The 18,297-nt window shown below is 44.6% G+C and overlaps 7 protein-coding genes across 7 annotated transcripts; 3 read left to right on the plus strand and 4 right to left on the minus strand.

Moving 5' to 3' along the window:
* Positions 1-414: 414 nt before the first annotated feature.
* Positions 415-4,186, minus strand: MICPUCDRAFT_55467 (uncharacterized protein). The gene is made up of 8 exons (XM_003056403.1): positions 4,070-4,186; positions 3,935-4,006; positions 3,657-3,829; positions 3,464-3,577; positions 2,888-3,295; positions 2,536-2,753; positions 2,247-2,274; positions 415-2,124 (listed from the first exon to the last, which is right to left on the minus strand). Exons 1-8 carry the CDS (start codon positions 4,113-4,115, stop codon positions 469-471), a joined length of 2,715 nt encoding a protein of 904 aa, XP_003056449.1. The 5' UTR covers positions 4,116-4,186; the 3' UTR covers positions 415-468.
* A 3,062-nt stretch (positions 4,187-7,248) lies between these two features.
* Positions 7,249-10,283, plus strand: MICPUCDRAFT_55468 (udp-n-acetylmuramate-alanine ligase). The gene is made up of 10 exons (XM_003056012.1): positions 7,249-7,483; positions 7,536-7,734; positions 7,799-7,894; positions 7,954-8,006; positions 8,063-8,131; positions 8,184-8,238; positions 8,292-8,484; positions 8,546-8,618; positions 8,675-9,643; positions 9,713-10,283. Exons 1-9 carry the CDS (start codon positions 7,310-7,312, stop codon positions 9,545-9,547), a joined length of 1,785 nt encoding a protein of 594 aa, XP_003056058.1. The 5' UTR covers positions 7,249-7,309; the 3' UTR covers positions 9,548-9,643; positions 9,713-10,283.
* RPS28E (ribosomal protein S28e) lies at positions 9,666-10,605 on the minus strand. Its single transcript, XM_003056404.1, has 5 exons — positions 10,474-10,605; positions 10,321-10,334; positions 10,175-10,220; positions 9,991-10,069; positions 9,666-9,904 (listed from the first exon to the last, which is right to left on the minus strand). The coding sequence occupies exons 1-5, from the start codon at positions 10,474-10,476 to the stop codon at positions 9,852-9,854; spliced, it is 195 nt and encodes a 64-aa protein (XP_003056450.1). The 5' UTR covers positions 10,477-10,605; the 3' UTR covers positions 9,666-9,851.
* A 366-nt stretch (positions 10,606-10,971) lies between these two features.
* Positions 10,972-11,833, plus strand: MICPUCDRAFT_70277 (uncharacterized protein; the record flags this gene model as incomplete). The annotated part of the gene is made up of 4 exons (XM_003056013.1): positions 10,972-11,213; positions 11,269-11,430; positions 11,493-11,544; positions 11,608-11,833. The coding sequence occupies 4 exons, from the start codon at positions 10,972-10,974 to the stop codon at positions 11,704-11,706; spliced, it is 555 nt and encodes a 184-aa protein (XP_003056059.1). The 3' UTR covers positions 11,707-11,833.
* On the minus strand, positions 11,724-12,974 carry TF2A1 (transcription factor IIA, alpha/beta subunit). The gene is made up of 7 exons (XM_003056405.1): positions 12,865-12,974; positions 12,706-12,762; positions 12,590-12,643; positions 12,461-12,529; positions 12,218-12,308; positions 12,051-12,098; positions 11,724-11,998 (listed from the first exon to the last, which is right to left on the minus strand). The coding sequence occupies exons 2-7, from the start codon at positions 12,760-12,762 to the stop codon at positions 11,841-11,843; spliced, it is 477 nt and encodes a 158-aa protein (XP_003056451.1). The 5' UTR covers positions 12,865-12,974; the 3' UTR covers positions 11,724-11,840.
* A 300-nt stretch (positions 12,975-13,274) lies between these two features.
* Positions 13,275-15,838, plus strand: MICPUCDRAFT_64645 (uncharacterized protein; the record flags this gene model as incomplete). The annotated part of the gene is made up of 1 exon (XM_003056014.1): positions 13,275-15,838. One exon carries the CDS (start codon positions 13,275-13,277, stop codon positions 15,657-15,659), a length of 2,385 nt encoding a protein of 794 aa, XP_003056060.1. The 3' UTR covers positions 15,660-15,838.
* A 128-nt stretch (positions 15,839-15,966) lies between these two features.
* MICPUCDRAFT_10501 (uncharacterized protein) lies at positions 15,967-17,706 on the minus strand (the record flags this gene model as incomplete). The annotated part of the gene is made up of 3 exons (XM_003056406.1): positions 15,967-16,397; positions 16,863-17,145; positions 17,476-17,706. Coding segments are annotated over 3 exons (945 nt in total), but the record flags the coding sequence as incomplete, so codon positions are not given.
* Between the last annotated feature and the right edge of the window lie 591 nt (positions 17,707-18,297).

Below are 18,297 nucleotides of genomic sequence, written 5' to 3' on the forward strand. Positions count from 1 at the left end.
GCATACTGTACTACGCCCTTAAAGCCCTGAATTAGCGCGAATTGACGGAGCTTAAAGGGTTGAACCCGTCGGGTTCATTTCACCCTTAACTCTGTCGCATCAACGCTAATTCAGGGCTTAAAGGGCGTAGTACTCGCCTATTAAAACCTAATTTGATAGGTGATTTTTGTATCAATTTTAGGGTTTTTGGAAACCTAAGTGATGCCCAAAACCAAAAAATCACCCGCAAATCGATTGTCAGTGCATCCGTACACACGTGTACGCTGTACTTCCGTACATTTATGGAAGTACGAAAGTACAACGTTGTATGTACTGTACCCCAAGAGATAGCGGGGGTTGCCCTAAAGAATTCTACGAAGGTACGAGTATTTCCGAAGTACCTCCAAAGGTACGGAAGTACTTCCGTACTTGTTTAGAGTGATGAAAAATGAATAACACGAAAGTACCTTCGAAGGTATGAATAGTATTTTACAGCCCTAAAAGCAGCCGTCGCAAAGAGTTGTAAATCATATCAGCATAACCCTTAATAAATGACCGCGATGATATCTCCAGGTATCCGACTGTAGAAGTGAAAGTGATTTTGACCAAAATCCACTGTTCCTCATGAGGCCCCGGAGCCTTTGCTGAAAGATATACAGAACTGTTATCACTTTCTGAAAACGACGCAGGCGAGCAGGCAAACACGTTAAGACTATCAAAAGCCCTTATTACCGCTTCGGGGGTTAATAGCTCGGACATCTGGCACTGTGCTACGTACTCATCTGTCGCACAGTTCCAAAGCTGCACAAATTTTTCATACTCCAACCTACCTTCGGGTAAAAGCACAGATTCTAGAGGAACTCGATCGTTGAAATAAAATACTTCTCCGCATTGATGCGAAGACTTAACTGCAACTTGAAGCCACGGACTCGCTGTCTTTTCTGAAGAACTACCTGAGAATGATAAACGCAACAAACATCGAAAGCTTTCGTTTGGGGCAACCTTTGAATATTGCAGCTGGCTGCATGGTGCCAACATGAAAGAGTTCTTATTGAATTGGAACTGAAAATGATCAATATGAACTGATGTATGGTTGGTTAGTTTGAGGCTGTAACAGGGCAAGTTATCTTCACCGCGCATTATTACCCCGCTTATTTCGAGTCCCGCACCTTTATCTGCAGACAGTAACGTGGATTCGGACGGATAGAAAAGTCTGAATTCGTTAGTCACGGGATCTGCCAACTGAATTGTGTCCGCGTTCTTCGAATTCCCAAGTTTTTCTTCTTTTAAGTTCGTGCCATCCATCAAATCGACTAAAGGGTCAGGATTGGCTTTCTTTCCCGAGACAATTTCTTGGTTCTCGTGAAGGTTAGTGAGACTACCATCCAGGCCTGTATTCTTAGTTTCACCACTTTGCCCGTACAGGAGGCGTGTTCGCAAGGGATCGTGCGGAACGAATAATGGCGGGAGTTTGTGATAAATTGAGCTCAGCGTGCTTAGCTGCCTTAAGAAGCCTTGCAACAACTCGGTTTGAGGAGAGTTCGTCAAGTCATCCCGTATGGTTGGCTTCATCGCCAAGACAACATCTTTGGCGGACTCAGGGTCAGATGAAAGAAGTCGCCAGTATACAAAAGCTCGATCCCGGAGATCAGGATTATCAGTTTCTATGGTTGCCTGATGTAGAACATTTTGGATAAGAATTTGTGGTCCAGTTGCAGGCTTCTTCAGGAATAGCTTTACTGTCGAGGTGAGCAATTGCAGCTGAACCTCAGGTGTTTCTTCAAGAAAAGTGTCAAGGAAAGCTTCGAGAAGTTCTTCAGCATTGTCGATGCGTTCAGCATACTCACCAATGATCCAAATCATCGAAGATTTCGCTTCGGGCTCATCCAAAGTGTCCAACGAGTCACACAGACACTCAATTATACCCTCGTACTGATTCGGGTAACGTCGAAAGATGTGTTTGATGACCACTATGGATTCCTGTACAACGTAATTGACCTTTGTCTCAATCAATTCAAGGAGAACACTGATGCAACGTTCAGCGGCTTGTTCTATTGAGATGGCGCAGCGGCCAATAGCTTGGACCGCCTTCTTCACGAACTCAACATCGACCTCTTTGGAATACTCTTTGAACTCAAGCAAAACCTAGGAATATGCATTAGGAGTGTGGAGTATCAAAAAATATTTTGAAAAACTATTCACCAAATAAACAAACAATTACACGCGAACAGGGTTGGGAATAGAGCTTGTGAACGAGTTCCACTGACCTGATCAATATTTCGTTCAGTTGCGAGTCTGACCTGAAAGAAGGACACGGCAAAAACAGGGGAAACGTTACTTCATAGGAAAAGAAAGTGCAATTAATTTTTCTGCAGTGGTGCCACGATGTTTCAAATTTCTTCATTGGCAACACTACAAATCGAACAACTGAATGAAGGGGAGAAAGTCCTGACCCTTAAATAAGGGTAGCCGTGACAATACATGATTTGAAGATGGAGAGAGATTCAAAATTTCAACATACAAAGCCGTGGATATCACAACTTAATTAGACCTTACATGGTTTCTATTTTTTCCTGTTTGACGAAAATGGGGTCATTATATTTGCAAAAGAAAACCTTCACCTCACTCTTCAGGATATCAGGATATTTTTGGATAATTAAGTTAATGTTTCGTAGTGCAACGTATTGTATTTCTGCCTCTGCACTAAGTAATGTGACGAGCGAAGGCGCTAACTTTCTGACAAGCTGTTGCACTCTCGCTGGGTCTCGTAAATCCTGAAGGACGATGCAAAATGCAAGAACTTAGATCCTAGTGCTATCTCGCAACAATCTTGGGTTCAAGGATTGGAAAAAAATGACAAATGAGAATCCAAAATGCAAAGTCCGGAACTCGCGGAGCCAGCACGCACTTCTAGCTGAACAACAATTACTTTCACTGCAGAAAGAACGACCGCACAGTTAGCGTGCTGTAGACGTGGTAATACACGTTCAATAACACGTTCAGCACCCTGATCACCTTGGGAGACATATGACGAGAGTGTGTCCAATATAAAGACCTGACCCCATTCGGTACATTCATTTAGTGCAGCAAGCAATTTGTGGACAACTTTTGAGTCTAAGCCAACTGTACTGTCGGGGCTACAAGATTTCTCTCGGATCTCTGCGAGAGCTGCTACGGAGTTAGCCACAACCATCGGGTTGCTGTCATCAAGGAGTTCTCTCAGATGGTCAACAAAACCATGCTCAGTCACCATCTCTGGACCAGCATCATAGAGCTTTGCAACACATATTGCAGCTGTCTTTCTCACGTATGGATCCTCATCCGGCAACAAAGGTCATGCTCAAACAGCGAAAGCAATTTATAAGGGACAGTCTAGAGGAAATTCGAAATACAAACACACAAACGTTTAGAAAGATAAGAGAAATAGAGAAGATATTCTATGATGAACGCTAAAAGTATATCTTCAAAGCCCCAAAGCCCCTACAAGAAGTGCCTTGTGAAGCGGGTCACAAAGATATTCGATTATCTTTGACACACGGATACATCCCATTGTTCGAACAGCCAGGGCACGAATAAGCGGATTTGGGTCTTGAGAATCCTGAGTTACAATTTTTCACGATGTTGATCCAGAATACAGTTTTTTGCTCTGCATTTGAAAAGTTGAAGTTGGGGAGCACCTTCACAAAAGTGTTCACTGCCAATATAGCAAGATCAGGTTGTGTCTTGGCATAGTTGATCAAGTAAAGATACACCAATTTTTTGAGCTCCACGCTATCAGTCTGCCCGCAGTTGACCACATCGGTAAACAGCATAGAAACGTCCTTCCCAACCGTCATAGCTGCGATTACTGCTTGAAACGAGGAGGAAGCTGGGAGAGAGTTTAGCTATCTATGAAGTTTTTTTTTGGGGGGGGGGGGGTTGAATGACTGCACTGGATGATATCCGGGCCTCCGACCTTTCTTTACGGCGTTCTTTCTTTTGTCTCTGTCGGGATCATGAATTTCATCCCGCCACTCTGCTACTTCCCCTGTATCAACCGCAACTTAAAATGTTTTGGTGGAGCGAAACGGTCGTCTATAATTTTTCGGACCTTTCTTTTGAGAAGTAAAATATCTTGCGTCACTCCTCGACGTCATCATTCAAAGAGTTTACGGATGACGCTGCACATAGACACTCGATAATTATTTCTCTTGAACAGTTGCGCTCGTACCACAGGTGGAATGAACTACGAAGGTAGCTCCGGAAGTACTTTCGTATAGAATACTCCCGTACAACGTTACACGCCAGTGTATGGCGCAATATTGGCCTATCTACCACTATACGTACGAAAGTACGAAAGTACTTCCGTATTACTTTCGTACTTTCGTTCGTACTAGCTAGCTAGTATTATCTACGTAGTTATTCCCTTCGGAAGGTACTAGCTAGCTAGCTAGCATGGCTAGCTAGCTAGCTAGCTACATATTTAGTCATAAATACACAGTGTACACCATCCACTCAAGGTCTTTCATGGCAGAGTCCCACGGGTTCTCTAGTAGTACTCTTCAGGGTCAAAATATCAAATCATTTTCAAAACTTGATATACATACTTGGAGTTTTCTTGACGCACGCGCTCACGAGAGGCTTGGCTGGGAGGTGGTCAGCTTGGACATCTTGAAAAAGTTCAATCCAACGCACCAATGCGACATCATGGATTTTGTCTACACGCAATATCCTCGAGGGTACTTCGACATCATTTGGGCTTCACCCGAGTGTAAGGTGTACTCACCCGATGATGCCGAAGCTGATCAGATCGGTTTAGTTCAAGAACCCAAAGACGGATCGCCGAGCGCACTAAGATAAAAACATACGGAAGTTGGGCTACACGTACGCGTACACGTATACATACGTGTACAACTGTACATGTAAAAAAAATACGAAAGTACTTTAATATCATACCAAGGTACGAAAGTACGAAAGTACCTTCGAAGGTATCTATACTTTCGTACTTTCGTACTTTCGAAAGTACTTTCGTACTTTCGTACTTTCGTATAAAGTACTTCTGTACGAAGAAGTAATATGATAGGAAGGTAGCTAGCAAGCTAGATATGCACGCATGCACTAGTAGTCATGCCGTACGGTGTACGAAAGTACAACGTATGAACGTACGAAAGTACTCGAAAAATAGTACGAAAGTAGTGAACAGTACAGCTGTACACAGCTACACACTACACACATGGAAAATAGATAAGCAACTAACTAACTTACAGTATCTATCTATTTCCGGAAATTGTAGTGTAAAACGTTGTACAGCTGTACTGTATGTACACTGTATGTAAAGATTGCAATAGTGCAAAATCAACGTCTCGCGCTGTAAAATCCAGTTCGTAGCTGTTTAGTACAAAAAATCGTGTATGCAAATCAGCCTCACTCAAAAAATAATTACTGTATTTATCATTTGCCCTATTTTATCGATGCCCTAATACTTCCGGAAGTATTTCCGGAAGTACAATACCCTTACAACTACTGTACGTGGAGGCCTGCCTCCTCCTACTAGTAGCCCTAGCTAGTACGTGTACACACACGAGTCACACACGTAGCTAGCTACCTTCGTAGCTAGCTAGCTACTGCTAGCACTTGGCTACGAAGGTACCTTCGGTAGCTATCTAGCTAGAGCTAGTAGCTAGCTAGCTAGCTACCGCTTTAGATAAAATAGCTACTTTATTTCGAAAGTACGAAAGTACTAGCTAGTACACGTACGTAGTACGAAAGTACAACGTAGCTAGCTACCTTCGTACTACCTTCGAAGATAGCTAGCTAGCTAGTAGCTAGACTACTGTGCTAGCTACTCTGTACCTTCGCAGTACACGTAGCTACGAAGGTAGCTATCATAGCTACGAAGGTACTTCCGTACTAGCTAGGCTCTATCTATTCCGTACAACGTATTGTGTACAACTGCACATGACACTCACACTACGTGTACAACTGTACACTCACATGACTACATACATGCACTTCCGGATGAAGGTACATACAGTAGGCGTAGACATAGCAAGCAAGCAAGCAAGCAGGCTAGCTAGCTAGCTAGCTAGCTAGCCAGTACCTTCGAAGGTAGGAGTCTACAGTCTACACGCACAGTGCACGTGTGCTTAATTCGAAAAACGCCAGAACAGAAAACGTACTTGTGACAAAAAACGCAGACAAATGTGACGCGCGGGCACCCGCGCGTGAAACAATACTCCTGCGCGCGCGATGCAAGTCTGGCGCGAAACTTTGCATGATGAGAGTACTAAGACATAAGCACAGCTCATACCTGGTGTTTTTCGAATTCCGCGTGCTCGCGATGAAAGCGCAGATCTTGACCAGAATCACGAATCGCGACGATCAAAGATACCTTCGTAGATATCGTACGAAGTTAGCTATCTATTTATCTAGCTAGCTAGCTAGCTAGCTAGCTGGTAGTCTAACTACTAGCTAGCGTTTAGGTAGCTAGCTAGCTAGCTAACCTACACGTATAGAATATCTTCGAAGATTGTCTTCAAATGTACTTCCCGAAGTACTTTCGAAAGTACATACGGAAGTACTTCCGTCCGTACTACAATGCTACAATGAGGTACTTTCGCTAGCAGCAGTTAGCAGGAAATAGCGGCTAGCAGCAGTTAATAGCGGCGACTCGAGCGAGCACTAGCGCTAGTAGCACTCTAGCACTAGCAGCAGCCATGGGCGGGTCCAGAGTACCTAGCAGCTAATCACAGCGGCGAAGGATCATATCGCGTTTCTAGCTCTTCGCGAATCGCTACGAGGTGGCAGCGAACAGCTAGCACATGTAGCGAACGAGCGCGCCGATCAGATGCAAATCTAGGCAGATCGCGCTATGTTGCGCTACATCACAGCTTCACATCAAATAACACACTTCGTTAGCGGAGTGCTAGGCGTCGCTGACTAGCGCTAGGCGCTACGTCAGTACATAAACTACATATGATACTTTCGAAAGTACTTTCGAAAGTACTTTCGTACCTTCGTACTTCATTCCCTACGAAGTTACTTCCGTACTGTGCGTGCGTGTAAAACGTTGTACAGTAGTAGTACGAACGAAAGTACTTTCGTACGAAATAAAGTACAAATATTATTGTACTTTCGTTCAGTACTTTATTTATTTCGTACGTACCGAAGGTACGAAAGTATCTATTTTCGAAAGTATGATATTTTCGAAAGTACAACTACTGTACTTCAGTACATTTTCGTACGAACTCGCTCACGCAAGAATTTCATCACACTCTCTGCTGAACAGTGTCAGAGCGTAGACTAACAAGAATACAACCTGGGTGGTATAGCCGCGAGTTAAATAAGCATGATGGGTTGCAGGGCAACTCCAATACAACGTATGTACAAGCAGTCTCGTAAACCGCTGCCTAGATGTAAGCACGACACCGCATCAAATATGCCAACGAACTCGAATGTTGCTCTCCATTTCATTGGTGTTGGGGGCTCAGGCATGTCAGCTCTAGCCCTTGTCGCCCTCTCCCAGGTGAGCACAATGTGCACTGCTTTAGGAATTTTCAAATCAAGAGTGAGTGCAGGGTTACCTTGTCTCTGGATCAGATTTGTTGAGGTCAGCGCAACTTGTGCAAGTCGAAGCAAAGGTTATAATATATGTACGAAACTGCGTTGGTTTTCGATCTCAACGAAATTTGCAGGGGGCTATATGCTTTGCTGGTCACTCCTCGACGAATGTTGGGTCGAAAAAAAGTTCTTCATCAGAGCCGTTGTATGTTCCAGGTCTGCTTTTTGCTTGTGTTGCGCCATGATTTTGTTAAGCAACTGAACTAGACTATCGGAACAGAAGATGTTCATCTTACAGTGTCAGTTCCTGACGCCATCGTTGCTTCAAGTGCAGTGCCTCGAACGAACATTGAATACAGCTTTGCCCGTGAAGCAGGTTAGACAACCGTCTTCTTCCGTGATTATGAACTGCCCAAGCATGGATGTAAATGTTAGGGATCCCCGTTTACAATCGTGCGCAGTGGCTCACCCGCACCAGCAAGAGGAAGGTAATGGAAAATAGTAGAGCTCCTTCTCCAATAATATCCAATTTCTTGTACTCTAGAATGTTGTTGCTGTTGCTGGTACTCATGGTAAAACGACAACAGCTTCCATGGTTGCCATGGTTTTATTGGTAAAGCGTATCACGGCCGTTTTATTTTACAATATTTATATTTACTATCCAGGAGAATGATCTGGATATAACTGCGTTAGTTGGTGGCAACGTTCGACAGTTTCCAGGTACGCTATAGATATTTTCGAATCGAGAAACCATGTTAATAAGATTAGTTCAGGTGGAGAAAACGCGATCGGGGGAAGTGGCAATTTATTTTTGATAGAGGCAGACGAGTACGACGGTGCATTCCTTGGTCTCAGTCCACAGATTGCAGTTATCACTAATGTCGAATTTGACCACCCTGATTTGTTTAAATGCCTCCGAGATGTTCGGGTCGCTTTTAAAAAATTTACTCGTCGTATTGAGACAGGGTACGGGCTATTTTGTTTTGCTTTTGATCGAGATAACTCACAAAATAATACATGTGAATAGGGGCAGTATTGTGATCTGTGGGGATGACGCCAATAGTAGTACTTTTATGTCAAAAGCGTGTTCTTCAAAGTTGGTACTGAAAATGCTAAATACCTCGCTTCGCAGCTCTCTGAATCCATGCCTTTGCAGGAAGTTGTAACATATGGCTTTGCTCGGAATAATCTTTGGCGTGCAATGAACGTTAAAAGCAACACTGGAGGAGGAACTACCTTCACAGTTTCCCGTGCTGATGTAAAGAAGCAGGACGTGTCAATTTCTCTTCCAGGCCGTCATAATGTTTTGAATGCTCTAGCAGCTATTGCGACGGCATCTTGCATTAGGGATGCTTGCGACGCATCTTGTGCAGCACCCTCACCCTCACAACGAGGCTGTCATCGAATGAAAAACTTGCTGTGTTTCGACCCAGTTATGTTTACAGCACTTAATAACTACAGGGGTATTGCACGGCGAATGCAATTTGTTGGATTTTTTGGATCGTGCGCCTTGTACGATGACTATGCGCATCACCCTACCGCGATAAAGGCTGCGATAGGAGCTATGCGCGAGCAATACCCAGAGGCGCGTGTGACTGTCCTGTTCGAGCCGCATACTTTTTCTAGAACTTTCGTGATGTTGAGGAGTTTTGTTGCCGCGCTTTCTGAAGTTGACCGTGTAATGGTGACCTCTGTGTATGACGCTCGTACGGAACTGAGTGCACTGTCTTCGAATGCAATCAGTGGACAGGACATATCTCGGTGCATTGGCAGCAACTCTCTTTATTTTGACTCGTTTCAAGATGTTGTGAGGCAGCTGCTGATTGAATCCAGCATCCTGGACTCCGGCAAATATTGTGAAGGTGACATTGGCAATGAGATTTATGAAGAAGAGGCTGAAAATTTGCCTGATGTGCTGACTGACAATGTGCACTCGGTCACTTTAATCCTTGGAGCAGGAAGTTCTGTTGAAATTTCTGCAGTGCTTCTTCGTGCCCTTCGCTTTGCTGAGCTAGGCACAAAAACTTAAAAACTGCTAGTGCTGGCCCTTCTGCTGGTTAGAATCCTGGAAGTCACTCACATTTTTCACTTTTCATGCGCTGTCGAGCCATTTTTGTTTCTTACGGTGACCAATTCCTAGACTATTTAGTGGCAAACGTAACCCAGCTTAAATTAAAATTTGTTTTACTTGCGGTCACCCTATATTTGCTTGCTCCCGAGAGTACATTTATTGGGATTCTTTCTCCCGCAGATTTATCGACATCTTGTTGAAACAGCCAACAGCCGCTGTGTCTTGCGACTACAAATAAATTCTTAGAGCTCAAGCGACACAACTACCGCAGACGACGAGCTTCGCGCTCAGATTCCATTAAAGTGAGAATATCACCTGAGAGCATAAGAAGTTAGTTTTCCCGGGAACGGCAAAACGCCAGTCAGAGAAATGCCAGAACATATGAAGTTTATGTCACTCACCTTCCCTGACTGGACCTTTCACGTTTCGCATTATTTGGCGATTTTGATCATCCAAGAACTTCACGCGGACCTGGGTTACCTGTTATTGAAAGAAAAAAAAACATCAACGCGGGTTGCAAATGGTCGACGAATGAATGAATGCATGCGAGGGATCGAAAAGTGGAGCGTTGTGTCCATTACTTACCTGGCCACGAGAGCCTGTCCGTCCAATTACCTTCATCACGATGGCCCTGCAGAGGTCTCAAAATATTTTAGAAGAGTTTTTCATAAAACCCTAAAACCGGAATTAAGTTGTTCTCGTCAAAGTTCCACAGTTTACAAAAAACGCACAGTTTTATGGGATCCTGCAAGAAGATTAGTTTTGAGAGAAATTTGTACTATGCGGAAAGTAAACGAGATGGCATGTATTGCCGAGTGCCACTTAATCGCGGTGACAGAAACTACGCTCAGTTTTCTTCGAGAAAGTCGTCGCTGAAAGCGTACCATTATTCTCTTGAAATTATGAAAAACGAATGAAGTGCGGCAAGTGCACGCGATTTCACAAGCCAGAAATAAGCAGCTTCAATGTTGACTTTGTTGAGGGCGTCTCGAAGAAGACGACGGGAGGACGGGAAATGAATCGTGGGGGTCGAGTGTCTGAAAGAAACGTAGTTAGGCCCTACTTTATTTATACGTGTAGAGCTGTAGACTAGCTAGCTACTCTAGCTATGATAGCTATCAATATTCTATTTCCGTACGAAGGTACGTGTACAGTACACTATTTACCGTTGTAGTCGTGTACTGTATTGTACGTGTACGTGTGTGACAGGACATATCACCTTCGATGATACGATAATAAGTCGTTACCTTCATACTTTAGTACATACGAAATAAAGTACGAAAGTACTTTCGAAAGTACTTTCGTACCTTCGTACTTTATTTCGTACGAAGATAGATACAAAGAAATAGACACAGAAATGTAAAAGCCGGCCTAAAAAAGCCATGCACCCCACCTTGAAAAAGTACCCTGATGAAATCCTTGAAGCTCAGGACGAAGTAACACTGAAAGCTGGCGAGAATTTCGATTGTATTGCTCTTGTGCAGCAACGTGCGAGAAGGCGACATCAACTGCGAGCGAAAGTTGAGCGAGTGGTTTGGATACTCACGTCCTTCTGCATCATTTACTACGGAGATGGTTCAGTCGACTTGGTCACCGCCTCAACTAGTCAATCGGGCGTCTTGTGGTATTAACTGTACGCGCACTTTTCGTTCATGTGATTCAAAAATATTTTCACACAGGAGCTGGTATGTCCTCGCGTTTCTTCCTCTAGGAATTAACATGTGGATTATGTGCCACCTTGTTCGTCGGCACCAATTACAACACCGCGGGTCAAATTGGTCACGTAAAGCACCCTGGGCACTGCCTGCGTCCTCCATCTGCGGTATTATATCTTTTATTGGGTAAGACTGAATATTGGCAAAACCTTGCTCTTAAATAGTGCTGAACAGTATTACTATTGAAGATTCGCTAAATTGTTCTGGCATGTCTATGGCTGGATAACGCCGTTTGTAGAGGTAAAGTCTCGACTAGCTGCATACACTTCAAACGAATTACACATTTCATTTTCTTGTCAGCAGGTTTTTCTTTGCATTGGGTTTTTGATGATAACTTGTTTCTTTCCTGATGTGTGCTTCTCTGTTACAAAGGGAGACCATCTAAAAAAGTGGAACTCTTGAGCGAAACTGACATTTATAGTTGAAAAAAGAGCATATATATTAAGGATAGCTAGTACGAGGTTAGCAAGGGCCTTTTTTTATTATCATTAGCTTCATTTAGTGGACCTGCATCACAAATATTATCACCACCACCGTCACCATAAAAACTCGCCCGAAGCTTTCCCAAAAAGTACGTCCTTGCCATCCAAAGTCATCACGCCCTTCTTAAGGGTACATTTCCACTTGTTTTTTGCACGTGTAACCTTATCATACTGTGCCAAGACCAAATTGGAGCTGCACAAATCCACAAGGCCTGTATTCAAAAGAAGTTAAACTAACGGCTTTGCATTCTCAAATGTACAGACCTTCATCACTATCTGAACTCAAAGACTCAGCGCTGTCCTCTTTTAAACCTTAATAGCGATGTCAGTATTTTGGGCATTTCGTCGTGAAAATTTGAGACTCCTTTACAAAAATGGCTAGCCCACGAAAAAAAAAGCGGAGAGAGTACACCGTGGAATGTTCATCTAACCTTTTACTGCAGCACTCGATATCTGCTGCTCTTCTGACGAGCAGTTAACCTTCTCGTTGTGCACAAGACCGGGTTCATCTACAGCTTTCTCCTGCTTTTGTTGACATGGGTTTTATGCGGACTCGGATACTTGAGTAAAGATACAATATATAATAAAGAGAGATTGCATCGCCCGCGTCTAGATCACAAATGATCACAAATTTGATTTCAGGGAAGATGGGAGTGTGAGAAAACGTAACGTACAGCTATATCGTTGTTGGTTTCTCTTTCTGGTGCAGAAGATCCGGACTGTAGAAGCTTGCGTTCCCAGAGCTGTGGGGAAAATCGATCACTCAAGATAAGAACGCCTGAACTTAAAGATGTTTGATTCACCGATGCCAAGGACTCGAGCACAGATTCGTCAAGCTGCTCAGAACTGAAGTCGCCCTGTCATGCTCGCAGCCGAAAATCAGTTGAAGAGCTAAGAAAGACAAGCTGAGAAACCGCACCCGAACACCATCGATAACGTTGTTCATTACTTGTAAATATAATGATGCGACATCCATTAGTGTTGCACATACAACTTCCGTGATTTCAGTGAGCAAGAGAGACACTCGCGACAGCAAAATGTTGTACGGAAATAATGCTGTACGTGTACAGTAACTTACCTTCGTACCTTCGTTCGTACTTTCGTACACAATAAAATGTAATTGTACACGTACCTTCGTACGAAAGTACTTTCGTACAACGTACGTGTACAATACTGTGCGTGTACACCAGGGGGTAACTTACTAAAATTTCGACACTAAATAAAATACCTTCGTACAACGTTGTACATGACTGCCGGAAAAAAAGGTACAGTAAATAAATAAGTAACAACTTACGAAGGTATTTCAAAGTACTGCAGTTTTAACTCACAATCGACGGTCTAATTTCGCTCGACCCGCAAAAGTCTTCGCCTTTCGAAAAACTATGTAAACTTTTACTTACTCATTACACGTACGTGTACACGTACCTTCGTACCTGTACGAAAGTTCAATGGGCTGTGGTCTTGCACAAGGACTTAGCGGACTGTAGGATGACGTCCGCGTTCTTGAGAAAATCATGTTCTCTCGACGTTACAAGCGAAGCAGATCGGGAGCTTCAAATCATCGTGAGCATACTTAGGCTTCAGGTTGCTCCTGAGTTGAGGTCGTTTCGCACAAGCGCGAAAGCCGAGGACGGTATTGCTGAGATGAATTCACGACTCGAAAGGGTAGCCTGTGCACTTCAACACGCGCGGCAGGTATCATCTTCACGTTCACAACATGCGCCGAGGACTGTCAGTAAGTTAAGTCGTCCTTTATCAACTCAAGGAACGCTTACATTTGACTCATGGAGTGAATCTTCTCACATAATGTCGCGCTTGTCATTCACGGATAAATATGTTTCTGTGGACTGCGTTGAGAAAGCCATTCATGAGGCATCAACTGTCAGCAGAGTAGACTTTGTTGCCGCAGTAGTCACCGAAAATGGAGAAATGGCTTCACATGATTTCGGGGTGGATATGAAGATTGCTGCGAGTCGAGATGTCCAGGAAGCCAACGCTGAAGAAGTCAAGGGCGTACTTGATGTTGCAGCCCACAAAACAGAGGGAGAGAAGGACACTTCTGACTTGACAGGGAGAGCAGTGTTGCCAGAAGTTGATGCATCACAGACACATCTGAATGCAAGCCATCGCATTGGAATGCAGTCCGAGCTGTCTAGTTGCTCCACCCTCAAAGCTCGAGACCTATGTGCGTTCAAGTTTTTGTCGCTGGACAATTTGAAGAGTATTAAATGTGATTTTTTCCAGTGCAGCAAATATCAAGACGATTTGCTTGTCTACGCCCTAGAAATCAAGGAGAGCCCTCTGTATATACTGCTTGACATCGATAATATCGTGTGCATGGAGGCCGAGGAGAACAGATTTGTCGTGCACAAGTGGACCAAAGGTATCCTGGATATTCGACAGGTGTATCTTGTTGTGAAGAATAATGGACTTCTTCACCAGTTGGCTCTTGAGTTTGTACGGAGACCTAGTGAAACGAGGACCTTTACTGAGGTTCTACTTTTCAGCCCTGAGAACTCGACGCGATTCACCCGGCTCCTCTCGTCCCGCCGCGACGACCTTTTGAAGACCAGAAATCTCACTCACGATGGTGAACTAAACAATATGAATGTAACATGCAACGGTTGGCAGGAATATCGCCCTTTGGGTTCCTTGCCTGACGGTTTCCTAGAGACCCCATCACGGAGCGGGAACTACACCGGGCCATCCTCAGCGGACGTGCCATCCGTGTCCCCGTGGTCGGAAATCGTGACAAGGGATGAAGAGCGTGCACGTTTCGATGATGTCAAACATTCGGGTGGTGAACCAAGTGCTGAGGGTGTGTGTAAAGAAGAACAAGTAACAAGTGTAGTGGTCTCTCCACCAATACCACTGGAGAAAATCGATGCCAGGATTGATAACGCGTGCGTTGTCGCGGTAGAACGGCAGCAGAAAACTAAACATGTTGAAAGGTGCGATAACACAACTCCTCAAGATAAAGAGGCAAAAAGTTCGAACAGCAACCATACGAGAGTAAATCTTCCTCCGTCCTGGCATCAAGGGCAACTTGTTCAGACGAGTCAAGCGAGAGTTGAGAGGCAGGATGTTCGCGAATTTACAGGAATATCAACTCAGGCAGAATATATCGTTGAGGTTGATAATGGAATGGGCAATAGTACACTATATGAACTTGCTCGGGCCAATTTACTCCGGCGAGTACAGTTGCATCTCCCGAAAGTGCACAACCCACGACCTGGACTTACTGAACACCAAAAGACCTTAGGGCCATCCTCTGGTGAATTTTGCCGATCTAGATTTTGCTCTTTAGAGTGCATTGCTGCAAGTTGCACTGGTTTTATTCGTGCTGCGGGTTCAAACATCGACGATGACATCAAAAATATTGATGAAATCAACCGACACCTGCGCAAGATCATTATTCGCAACCATCCGGATAGGAACTCCGTTGCAAGAGTTGGCGAAGTGTCAGCCGCTGAGGCTACGGTGCTCACACAACAGGCCACCTCATTAGAATCGATGTTAGCTGAGCAACAATACATTGCTCTCACCATTCAAATAGACCTACAGCCGTGTCCTCCATATAGGTTCGCGACCACAGGGAACACTTCATCAGTTGATGTGCTGGCTTTAAGTCGGGTGCATTTGGCACTCACTCTGGAACAGCTACGAGACTGTATTGTCGACGAAAGGCGAGAACTATTACCTTACAAGGACGAGCTGCAACTGAGCTTGTTGCAGGCTCCAGAAAAACATGAGCTGCGAGTGTACTTCGGAACTGGGCAGACACTGCGGGAGATGAACCTCGATCATGACAGCATATTCTGTGTAAGGCTCCCAACTAGTCTCAAGGTGAAACTCGATTCGACTTCCAGGTAAAGGACAGGGTGTGTTGTCAGTGCAGTAAATCATTGCCCAGCGCAGGCGCATTGCATGTGTCAAGTGAGTATATCCTCCCTGCATCATCACCACAATATATACGGCCTGGTGCACCAAAACTAACACAACCAAAGTTTGCCAAACCTTGAAAGAATGCAACTTCCTTCCACATACGATTGTCATACATGTGCAGTCCATCCCCTGCGCAGATGCATAACAGTGAATCTTGATACGGACTTGCAGAAGAAGCGACAGGTACAAGTGGAAGATCAAACTTGTGTATTTCGCCTCTTGATTCCCGAAAGTCCCAAATACGTGCAGTAAAATCCAATGAAGTCGTGAGTGTTATATCCATACATGGCGTTATCGCCAGAGAGGTGAGCCCTGAAGTATGCCCAGACAAAGATCGCGTTGCCTCTTTCCTATTAATGTCCCATATGCGCCAGGTTTTATCGGTGGAACACGATGCAATCATAGTTTTTACCTCACCTAAAGGTGCTAATCCAGTGATTTGGCCTTCGTGCCCACTAAGTTCAGCTTTCATTATCCCACCAGCAGGCTCTGATACATCCCATACACGAATACGTTGATCTTTACCTCCCGATATTACCGATGGGTGCCCGTCGATGAAGCAGCATGCTAAAACTGGTCCCTTGTGACCAGTCAAGACATTTAAACCTTGGCCTCTTGCAGTATCCCATAAAACCAAACTTCCATCTTCAGAAGCACTGACAGTAGCTGACAGCTCTCGAGAGGTTGTCAAGGCGCGGATTGCCTTAGAGTGACCCTTGAACGTCATCTTAATTTTCACATCCGAGTTCTCCAAAGAGCATCTCCGAATTAAGCCGTCTTGGCCGCCCGAAAGAAAAAACGAACTTTGAGATAGATTCTGGGAAAGTTTAGGTTGATCGCTGAATTCACTGCTCTGAAGTCCAAGGATGGTTGTGACTGTTCCTTCGTGAATCTGGCCATCAAATGCACGCGGAACTGCGCAAGACACTATTTCCTCGAGCTCTGAGGAATTCAGCAAACTGCGTGTACGACATTTCTCAGTTATTTCATCGCGGTCCAGATCTACTCTCAATTTAAATCCTTCGCTGAAAAGAGCAGGCTTTTGGGGGACATGTCCTACCGATGCTGACCCAATCCGACCCACCCAATTCCATAATACTATCGTGCCATGTCCGCCTACAACGAGAAGACGGCTTGCATCCGGCGAAAATCGAGCAGACTGCATTGCACAGCACTGTTTTAAAACTAATACTGTCTCACCAGAGAGAGGGCGCCAGATCCGTATGCACAAGTCCTTAGCCAGTGAAAGAAGAATTTTGCCGCTGCTGTCATAACATATGTCAATCACAGCCGCATTGTGCCCGACTAAAATGTTCATGTGCGCGCCTGACAACGAGTTCCAAAGCAAAATTGAGTGATCAAGCGAACCAGTAGCGAGATGAGTGTCGTGTGGTCCAAAGGCACAGCAAGTCACCTCTGCTAAATGTCCACATAGTCGTATCGACAATTCTGGTGTTCCCAACTGTTCAGCAGCTGCTGCTTGATTCGGCAAATATCGTTCCTTCGATTCAGTTTTACTTCGGGTGTTTACTGTCCAAATCTGCGCGGTTTTATTACTTGATCCTGTCACGAATGAAGTGGCCTTGGGAGAGCAAGCGAGGCTTGTGATGTGACCAAGGTGAAGAGTATTCACACAGTGCAGTTTGACAGCAAGTGGCAGCTTTAGATCCCATACAATGAGACTGTGGTCACGCCCAATAGTAAATAACTGGCATGCAAATTGAGAAAACGCCAATGCTGTTACGTGATCTGTATGACCCGTGAGCACTTGATTCGTTTGCCCGAGGTCGCCTTTTATTTTCCATAAGCGGATGGTGAAATCTTTCGACCCAGAAATAATACGTTGATCTTGCTTGAATATATTGGCAGGCACCAGGCTCGTTATCCCTTTGCTGTGCCCAATGAGACGGGCAACACACTCCCCCGTGTTCGTTGACCAAATTGCCAACAAACCATCATCGTCGCCCGTGACAAATGCAGTCTCGTCCAGCCAGGCACAAGTTGTAACTGCACTCTTATGCACAGCATGATCACGCAGTTCCATCACAGGTGCTTCCTGAGGACGGTTTCCCCATAACAGCAGCAAATGTTCTGTATGTTCTATATTTACACCAGGGAGGATAGAATCTGCTTGAGAATAAAACTTCGAGTACTTTTCGCCGAGCCAGAGAGATCGTCTGCGTACCTCCCTCTCAGCATGTATTCCAGGTGCTGCTCCACCTGGTGCATTCAGCGCCACTTGAAGAATGGAGAAAGGGCGAAAATGAAGTGCAGACATGTTCCGAAAAATGAGGTCTCGGTAAGCTAGTATTTTTTTCTGCAATGGGGACTCGTGTTCGTGTATTGTCAATACCCACCTTCGAAAGTCCTCAGGGTGATGACCTATGCACTTTTCTCGAAGTGCACTCTCAACGTTCTGCTTGCAAGACGCATATTCTACCGATTTAGGACTGCAATCATCTGAAAAATCGTCTTCCAACCATGCAAGTCTAGAAAATTGCAGAACCCGATCGAAATCATCTAGTAATGCCGAGACTTCGCCAAGCTTAAGCTTAGCTTGAATGAA

The sequence above is a fragment of the Micromonas pusilla genome (assembly GCF_000151265.4).
Source record: "Micromonas pusilla CCMP1545 genomic scaffold MICPUCscaffold_2, whole genome shotgun sequence".
Classification (NCBI taxonomy): domain Eukaryota; kingdom Viridiplantae; phylum Chlorophyta; class Mamiellophyceae; order Mamiellales; family Mamiellaceae; genus Micromonas; species Micromonas pusilla.